We start from the raw sequence: 9,956 nt of genomic DNA, 5'->3' as shown, positions 1-9,956 counted from the left end.
TTCGAAACCTTGCTATTTGTTCTTATATTCCTTGTTTTTTCTCTCGTACTCTAATTTCTTATTGCCTCCCTGTCATGTTACTTAGACCCTGATGTGCACACTGTCTCGTGACAGCGTCATGCAAACTTTTTGTCAGCTTCTCATGGGTGCCTTTTAATCATTCTCTGTTGTTCCTTATGTTCTGACCTTTCAACTGACCTGCAACTCATCTTTGCCCAGTTAATTACTTTTGGTTTCAGTTTAATGCTTTCTTTAATTTCTTTAGTTACTCATCGATGGTGGGTCCTCCGCTTAATTTTTTTCTTTCTGAAGATTCTGAAACATCCCCTTAAATGTCTGACACTGCTTTTCTGTTGATCTGTCCCCTAGCCTCTTATCTCAGTTCACTTTAGCACCGTTGTCATAGAGTCATACAGCACACAAACAGCCATGCCCACATATTTGCCTCTTAAGTTTAAAATATTGATCTTAGACCCACTCCTGCCTTTTAAACGATATGTAAAATTCATTCATTTTGTGGTTGTTGCCCTCTCATACAGCCTTTGATTTGAGGCTATTCATTAATCCTGTCACATTATACAATGCCAAGCCCAGTATAACCTGCTTTCTAGTTTGTTCCATGACCTGCTGCTCTCGGAAACAATTTTAAAAACATTTTATCAACGCTTCATTCAGGCTATAATTACCAATTTGTTTTTTTTTCCAGCTGTGTATGATTATTGCTGACTTTTATCACAAGCAACAAATATTTCTTCTTTCATTCTTTATCCAATTTTGTGGTTATTGTTACAGTGCCTGCAGACCATTCCTGCTAAAGACTTGCTCTCCTAAGTTACATTCCAGTTTCCTGAACCAAGGTCATTTCTATGTATTGCACCCTGTCACCATGATTAACAATGCTATCTTTCCAAGTTTACCTTGCTTCCTGTTCTTGAATCGAGAGTGTGGTGCTGGAAAAGCACAGCAGGTCAGGCTGCATCTGAGGAGCAGGAAAATCGATGTTTTGCGCAAAAGCCCTTCATCAGGAATCTCCTATTCTTGAATGTCTCATCCCTCTGAATATTCAGGACTCAATCCTTATCATAATTCAGCCACACCACTGTAAAGATTATCAGATCATGTTTGTTTACGTTATGAAAACTTCCACTTATTCTGAGAAATTTATTCCTCAATGTATCAAACCTAATGATTATAGGAAGTGTTATGAACTTGTTAGGGATTGCTGATGTTTAAAGAAGAATTCTGAGCATTCAGCAGTTAACTGTCGGAGCCACACTACAAGATTTCAAATTGTTAAACAATAACAATTACTGTGTATTGAAAAAGATTATGTAAAGTAAGCATTGTTAATACAATGGCCTATAAATACTTATGCTGTAAAATTAGTTCCACACTTTAGTTCACACAAATGTTCCCTAATTTTACAACATTTCAAGTTCACTAATTTTCCTGGATTAACATAGTATTCTCCTTAATATTCCAGCTTTTCCTCAAGGTACACATTTCATGTGGATTCTTCCATTACCTTTTGATGAAACCATCCTCCAATTTTCTGTAAAAATTTCACAACTATGGACTGTTCAACTCCTTGGCCGGGCATTGGATATGCATAGTCATAGTCATAGTGCAGATTAGCACCTATAGTTTTTCGAAGTTAAGTTTTCAAGCTTACTCTGTGCCAGAAGGCTGTTGAGTAGCTAGCTTCACCTAGTTACAAACTAGAGCAATCTCCCAGCCTGCTTTTCCTTGGTAAAACCCAAACTGAATTGCTTTCTTTAGAGACATAGAAGTAAATTAAATAAAATCACCTTCTAACCAAAACTCTACACTGAATCACTACCTCTGTGGCAAAGTGGCATGGTCTGGGGTGATTTGATTATAATGCAAAGCAGATATTTTATCTTCAACATACTCTTTGATTTATTAACCCATATGAATAATTTATATTTTGAATGAATGTCAGTCCCTGTCGCCGGACTCCCTGGCTCCATTACGGATGGATTGTTAATTGCTCAGGTTTCTTCCACGGCCAGCTCTTGTAAAGCATCTGAATTTATTAACTTTAATTATAAAAAACTCTGAACTTGATTGAATTGCACTTACCTTAAAGTTATTTATCAGTTTCTCAATCAGATACCCTCACTTTCACTTGTAAGGCAAGTCCATAATTGTATAAAGTCAGATATTTATGCATAAGTTGTATTAATCCTGCACTTAAAAAGCATATCCAAAATATATGAAGATCTTAGCAAACTATGGAACAATCTGGTTACTTGCAACACCCTGAAGAGATTTGTTTGTAATCTGCGATGTGTTTCCTTGATTGTTTGCCTGAATGTCAGGAAGTCATTTAAGGGACAGAGAGAAAATTTAAATTTCAAAAATGATTTAGAGATGTAAAATCCTGTTTTTAAAATGCTCTTTATTCTTCCCAAAATGAAACCAAATATGCAATGGTCATCTGAAGTTATTTCTTATCATTTAGTGAAAAGTGACCATGATTGTTTCCTCAGATTATTTGACTCCAGAGGATTGTGTTGTCCAGCTGGATCTGAATTTGGCAAATGTAATCCATCAGAAGTGGAAGGAGACTGTATTGGTTTGTACAGTTTTTCTTGTCTATCATAACCTTATCTGAGTCTTATGCATGTTATTTATTTTTTATTGTGATTAGTCTTTCCATGTGGAATATTCTGGGCATATATGTGGGCAAGCTAGTATAGTGGATCTGAGTTTTAGACAATAAGAACATCTTTTTGTTCCTGTTATGGTAATCATAATTCCTTTGTTAAGTAGATTTATATCTTAAAGGTTTAGTTTTTATAAGTTTCATTTAGAAATTGCAGAACTATTTTCATTAACATTAAGATTGTATGCCAACCGTCTTTAAAAAAATTAATGTGTCTTGTAATTAAAGAAAAAGATAGCAACAGTTGTAAAGCTGCATGGGGGTTACCGTTTTGTGAATCGATGCCCTGAGGAGAGTCATGCAACACGGAAACAGACTCTTTGGATCAACTCGTCTGCGCTGACCAGACATACCAATCAGACTGAGTCCCATTTCCCAGCATTTGGCCCGTATTCCTCTAAACTCTTTTTATTAATGTAGCCATCCAAATGCCTTTTAAATGTTGTAATTGTACCCACCTCCATCACTTCCTCTAGCAGTTTGTTCCATACACCCCGCACACTCTGCATGAAAAGCTTACCCCTTACATCCTTTTTAAATCTCTCCCCTCTCATTTTAAACCAATTCCCTCTAGTATTGGACTCTTCCACTTCCAAACAACCTTGGCTGTGCATCCTATCCAATCCCTCACAATTTTATAAACCTCTATCAGGTCACCCTTCAGCCTCTGATGCTCCAGGAAGAAAAACCCAGCCATTCAGCCTCCTTCTAAATCTTTTCTGCACCCTCTCAAGTTTAATAAAATCTTTCCTATAGAAGGGCGATCAGAATTGTGCGCAGTATTCTGAAAGTGGTCTCACCAATGTCCTTTACAGCTGCAACATGACATCCCAACTCCTATACTCAATGTTCTGACCAGTAAGGGCAAGCACGTTATTCACCACTCTGTCCATTCACCAAGGCTCTCCCATTAACTGTATAAGTCCTGCCTTGGTTTGCCTTACCAAGCTGCAACATCTCACAGTTATCTAAATCAAACTCCCATCAGTCACTCCTTGGCCTATTGGCCTATCTGATCCCGTTTTACTCTGAGATAACCTTCTTCAGTGTCCAGTACATCACAAATTTTGGTGTCACCTGCAAACTTACTAATCATGCCTTCTTATATTCACGTCCAAATCACTCATGTAAATGACGAAAAGCAGCGGACCCAAAACTGATTGTTGTGGCACACCACAGGCTTCTGGCCTCCAGTCTGAATCAGTAGAGCAGATTCAATTTTGCTGCAATGATTTGCCACTTCACTCAACTTGGAATGGTGTGTAGAAGTGATTAAATTCTGAAATCTGTTTCCTTGCTCTTTTGTTGATTTTTCTTCATAGAAATAGTTTTCAACACTAAATCTTAAAGTTTTTGCGACTAAAATGGTTTGATGAAGTATCTCAGCACTTTTTCTGAAAAAATAAGGTGAAAGCCATTGAAGGCATTGATAAGACCAAATTTTTTAAAAAATTAATTCTTGGGATTTGGGTGTTGCTGGCTAAGTCAGAATTTATTGCCCATCCCGATTGTCCAGAAGCCAGTTAGAATTCAGACACATTGTTGTGGGTCCAGACTTGCATGTAAGCCAGACCAGGTAATGGCAAATTTTCTTCTCTTTTGGACATTAGTGAGCTGGGCAGGTTTTTGCAACAATTGCCAGTAGGCTAACTTTTAATGCTATATTCTTACTGAATTCAAATATAATCCTTTTGGTGTGTTTCATACTCAGCGTTCAAGATAAATTGTCTGATTAAATTACTACCATTTCAGTGCCATTGCCTACCGCAAAGGATGTAAATGTGATGAAAGTAAAGGGGTATGGAGTTTGGGTGGGAAGTGAAGTTGGGCAGAGTGTCAGCATTGATCTTATTAAATTATGAAGCAGATGCGAGAGGCTAAATGGCCTATGCATGCTGCTATTTCATGTTGTCTTAAATTCTCATTTCATGCCTACCCATAACGTTGCATAGTTGTATAATATGTGTTTTTGAAAGTCTTACGTTATCTTTGTAATTAATTGTTCAACCAGTTTATCTTGCTTGGCTGTAACTAATTCTCTTTTCCAGGAAAGAAAGAAACAAGAATCTCTATCATACCAGCTTCTTTTGGAAGGTAATAAATATTGTTAATTCCTGTACTAAAAACTCAAATCACTTTGCTGATAAGTGATTATAATTCTTATAAAAGTTTGAATATGAAGGGCATACAATAAGTAAAATTGATAAGAAAAGATGATGTATTGGCTCTGAGACTTGGGCTACCATCTCTGCTTGTAACTTCAAATTTAACTATGCAAGTTGTGAAAGTGAATTCAATAGATCTGGTTAACTTCTGGATTAGAAAAATGGCTAATAACTTATGCAGAAACTAACACAGTAATGACTTCTGGAGCCCTCATTCCTCCCTTTTTGGTCTTGTATGGATGTGCTGTTCCTTGTTGTCATCCTACCATCCACAAATGAACGTGGACATGCAGCAAATCAAATCTATTGCGGTTGGGGGAACTTTATATGGCGCTGAAGAGACCAACCATGTGAGGCAGGTTTTGCAACTGATACCACACATGCAATGATTTTGTTCAAGTACTTTTGGTTACTAAACAAAAAGAAAAGGACTGTGGACGCTGGAAATCGGAAACAGAAATTACTGGAAAAACCCAGCAGGTCGTGGAGCATCTGTGAAGAGAAAGCAGAGCCAACATTTCACGTCCATTTCTGGCTTTTATTGGTAGAGGAATTGAGTTCCGGAGTCCTGAGGTCATGATGCAGTTGTATAAGACTCTGGTACGGCCGCATCTGGAATATTGTGTGCAGTTTTGGTCGCCATACTATAGGAAGGATGTGGAGGCATTGGAACGGGTGCAGAGGAGGTTTACCAGGATGTTGCCTGGTATGGAAGGAAAATCGTATGAGGAAAGACTGAGGCACTTGGGGCTGTTTTCACTAGAGAAAAGAAGGTTTAGGGGTGACTTGATTGAGGTGTACAATATGATTAGGGGGTTAGATAGGGTCGACAGTATGAACCTTTTCCCGCGTATTGAGTCGGGTATTACAAGGGGGCATAGCTTTAAATTAAGGGGGGGTAGATATAGGACAGATGTTAGGGGTAGGTTCTTCACTCAGCGAGTCGTTAGTTCATGGAATGCCCTGCCAGTAACAGTGGTGGACTCTCCCTCTTTATGGGCATTTAAGAGGGCATTGGATAGGTATATGGAGGATAGTGGGTTAGTGTAGTTTAGGTGGGCTTGGATCGGCGCAACATCGAGGGCCCAAGGACCTGTACTGCGCTGTATTCTTCTATGTTCTATGTTCTATGTCCAGTAACGCTTCTTCAGAACTGATTGGATCTAGGAAAAGATTAGTAAATAGCTGAAGACGGTGTCGGGATAGGGGAAAGAGTAAGTATCAGGTGGACGGGCGCACAGAGAGCGAGAAGAGTAGTTGGGCAGATAAAGGAATGGATAATGCTAAGTCGGAGAGAAAGAAATGCTGCTATTGGGGACCCTTATTAGGTGAAATGGGTTGGCTGTAGTGAAAACAATCCATGACAAGATCTGGTGTCTGGGAGTGGGGGAAGGACAGGGAGAAGGTGGTCAAGCCCTAAAATTATTGACCATAGTGTTGAATTCTGAAGGCTGCAGGGTCCCCAAGTGGAAAATGAGATGCTATTTTTCTAGCTTACGCTAAGCTTTGCTGGAGCACTGCAGCAAACCTGAGGCAGAGATGTTGGCCAGGTAGCACAGCGGTGTGTTGAAATGGTAGGCAACTAGAATCTGGAGGTAATATTTGCAGACACAACATAGATATTCTGCAAAGTAGTCACTCAGTCTACATTTGGTCTGCCCACTGTAGAGGAGACCACATTTTTAGCAGTGAATCCAGTAGGCTGGATTGAGTAAAGTGCAGATAAATCACTGCTTTACCTGGAAGATGTTTCTGGAACCTTGGATAGTGAGAGGGAGGAAATAAATGGGCAGGTGTTACATCGGTGATTGAATGGGAAGGTGTTGTTGGGAGTGGAAGAGGATATTCGAGGGAATGGCTGTTGCAGAAGGCTGTCCAGGGAGAGAAAGGTATATACCTGGTGGTGGCATACCACTGGCAGTGGCAGAAATGCTGGCTTAAAATCCTTTGGATGTGGATGCTGGTGGGCTGGAAAGTGAGGATAGAAGGGCCTTATTGGTGTTGTGGGAGAGAAGAGAAGGGGTGAGTGCAGAAGTGTGGGGAATGGATGAAGCATGTCTGAGAGCCTTGTCAACTATGGCGATGGGAAATTTTCAGTTGAAGAATACGGAGGACATTTCTGGGGCTTTTTTTCTACACCAGCAACAGTCCCAGGTCACATTCTTTGTGGCAGGTGGCATCATCAGGAAACCCATATGCCATTAGCTAAAACTGAAAAATCCAAATTCAAAAATAAATGATATTAAAATATAAATATGTATATAAATATACTTAAATATATAATATATAAATATACTTTAAAATATATATATTTGCAAATCTTAACATCACACTAGCCTTGTCATATTTGTTTCTGACCAATCATCACATTCCTACAGACATTACAAGGAAACCATCACCACCCAATGATCGTTAGTTGTTTTTGGAATGTTCTTCAACTAAAGCTCAGGAGCAAGGTTGTTTTCTGCTGATCTGAAAATGTTCAACTCCAGTCATAGCTTCTTTAGTTTGTCCCACAGCACAGCTCCTGCAGTGAAATTCATTACAAAGGAAAGTATGGATGATAGTGGATGGAAGTGGCATCTGATCAATTAGATACGTGTGAGGTTCTGCGTTTTGATAAGGCAAATCAGGACAGGATTTATACACTTAATGGTAAGGTCCTGGGGAGTATTGCTGAACAAAGAGACCTTAGGGTGCAGGTTCATAGTTCCTTGAAAGTGGAGTCATAGGTAGAAAGGGTAGTGAGGAAAGGCATCTGGTACACTTGCCTTTATTGGTCTGTGCATAGCATATAGGAGTTCGGAGGCCATGTTGCAGCTGTACAGGACATAGTTTAGGCATGTTTTGGAATACTGCATTCAATTCTGGTCTCTCTGCTATAGGAGGGATGTTGTGAAACTTGAAAGGGTTCAGAAAAGATTTACAAGGATAGTGCCATGGTTGGAGGATTTGAGCTAGAGGGAGAGGCAGAAAAAGGCAAGGACTGTTTTCCTTGGAACATTAGAGACTGAGGGGTGACCTTTTAGAGGTTTGTAAAATTGTGAGGGACCCGGATGGGGTGAAGAGCCAATGTCTTTTTCCCATGGAAAGGAAGTCCAAAACTAGAGAGCGTAGGTTTAAGGTGAGAGGGGAAAAATTTTAAAAGGGACCTAAGGGGCAACTTATTCACGCAGAGGGTGGTGTGTGTATAGAATGAGCTGTCAGCAGAAGAGGTGGATGTTGGTACAATTGCATAATTTAAGAAGGTACGTGAATAAGAAGAGTTTAGAGCCAAGTGCTGGCAAATTGGACTAGATTAATTTAGGATATCTGGTCGGCATGCATGAGTTGGACCAAAGGGTTTCTGTGCTGTACATGTCTATGACTCTAATAACATGCTCTAGTTATGAGAAAGTGTCTGTTATCATAGCAGTGGCACAGCAAAGATCAGATACTTATTTGTGGAGTGACACGGGTGTGTGCGCCTTTTGTTCTATATCAGAATTTAATGAGCAACAGTCCCAGGTCACATCCTTTATATTGAATTTTGGAATTCCATTTTATTGTATTTTTAATGTGGATTAGAAGCTACAAAAATACAACATTCCTTTTTTTCAGATGGCAACTTACCTGAGAATTTCAAGTGGGACTTTGAAGATTCTGTGAAAGAGGAAGAGGAGGGAGCTTTTACTTTGAAATGTGATACAAAAAGGTCAAAGAGAAAGGATGGAAAGAAAACAATCCCTGTGTCAACTGCATTGACTGTCAAGAGGGATCTAATGGAAGGCTTTCCATTTATGGACCATTGGAATACTCAGGTTCCTAGCGTGTCATTGAGGGATATCATGTCAGAGGAGATGGACTTTCAGACAAAACATGACCAGGTGTGTATAAATCTGTATGCTTGTAAAGTCTGGATTTTGGGGGAGTAAACATGGTGAAATTGTCACCATTTGATATCATTACTCTTTGGAAGCTGGCAACTTCTGGACTCCCTTGAGATACATAGTTAAATGTGGAAATTCAGGAGTTGTTAGTGATTGTATGCTTCTTCGTAGGATGTATTATTGAAATCTCCACAGATTTCAATGAGAAATACTGAACGGATGAAAACTTGCTGTTTTATGTTACTCGTCTCACTGCAAAACTACTTGAAAAAGTTATACCTTGTTGAATAACATGTAGGATGTATTATTGCTACTGATGAATCTCTGGCCCTAATAAACTGATTTTATATTTTGTGGAATGCCACATTTCTTTATTTTGATCAAAGCATATTTGTAAGATTTTCTTTGAGAGTTTAGTTTTATGTTTTAACTCTACCATGAATGTTTGGAAAATACACATGTATTATTTTATTCTTTATAAAAGGATAATGCAGGTCACATTCTGATATGCTGACTGAGAATACTTTAAGTTGATTAACTGTTCCAGCTGCTTATCGACATCACTGTTGTTGGACACTAGCAGATCCCCTTGAACATAGTAGCATGGTAATTTTGGGAAAGGGGAAGTCCAAGATGCAGAGATATAGATATTTGAAGACATCTTTGTTCACGGTTGGTGGCAAGTGATGTTGCTTTAATATCAGATGTGCAATGTGGACAAGCAGTTTTTGTAAGAATCTCTGCTCGTTCATCTTTTTTCAGCTGCAAGTCATATTGTATTTGTACTGAACCATTCAGGACAATGACTCAGTGCCATTTGATATTTGATAAAATATGAACATTATATTGATATTTGTGTTGTGTGTTAATGTATTCAATTTGTATTTTTCAGCATGTTTTTGTGGAAGCAGATTAGAATCGATGCTCCGTGTAGATTTATCTGTGTTTAATTACCAATTGTGTTTCCAATGTGCTTGTCTAATTTTCTCAGAAATAGGGCACAAGCTAGGGAACCCATGCCAGAGTTTTGATTAGCACTGTATTTACAGGTTCACTGCATTTACGCAAGAACATTGATACCAGTTTTAGTTTAAAACCTTTAATCGTCTAAATATGATTGTCAGTGTGGTCATGGTTGGTACATAAAATGCTTATAACTAACATACATCAATACTTGATATTCACCTGGGTTCTCACTTTTGAATGTTACCTAGCATTTACTGGTAAAGCTGA

The 9,956-nt window shown here is 38.8% G+C and overlaps 1 protein-coding gene across 5 annotated transcripts in view; it reads left to right on the top strand.

Annotated features, from left to right (window-relative positions):
- n4bp2 (NEDD4 binding protein 2) overlaps nucleotides 1-9,956 on the top strand; it is a 96,262-nt gene that overhangs the window by 52,404 nt on the left and 33,902 nt on the right. For all 5 annotated transcript variants that reach the window (XR_006311992.1, XR_006311993.1, XM_043692675.1 and 2 more), the window contains exons 8-10: nucleotides 2,514-2,599; nucleotides 4,738-4,783; nucleotides 8,455-8,720. Coding sequence is in view for 3 of the 5 variants with exons in the window: in XM_043692675.1 (XP_043548610.1) it covers nucleotides 2,514-2,599; nucleotides 4,738-4,783; nucleotides 8,455-8,720 (398 nt within the window). In the remaining 2 variants the exon portion in view is untranslated. The remainder of the gene's footprint in view (nucleotides 1-2,513; nucleotides 2,600-4,737; nucleotides 4,784-8,454; nucleotides 8,721-9,956) is intronic.

This window comes from Chiloscyllium plagiosum, chromosome 1 (assembly GCF_004010195.1).
Source record: "Chiloscyllium plagiosum isolate BGI_BamShark_2017 chromosome 1, ASM401019v2, whole genome shotgun sequence".
Taxonomy (NCBI): domain Eukaryota; kingdom Metazoa; phylum Chordata; class Chondrichthyes; order Orectolobiformes; family Hemiscylliidae; genus Chiloscyllium; species Chiloscyllium plagiosum.
The sequence above is the reverse complement of the archived record's forward strand: the minus strand, read 5'-3'. Positions and strand labels throughout refer to the sequence as shown.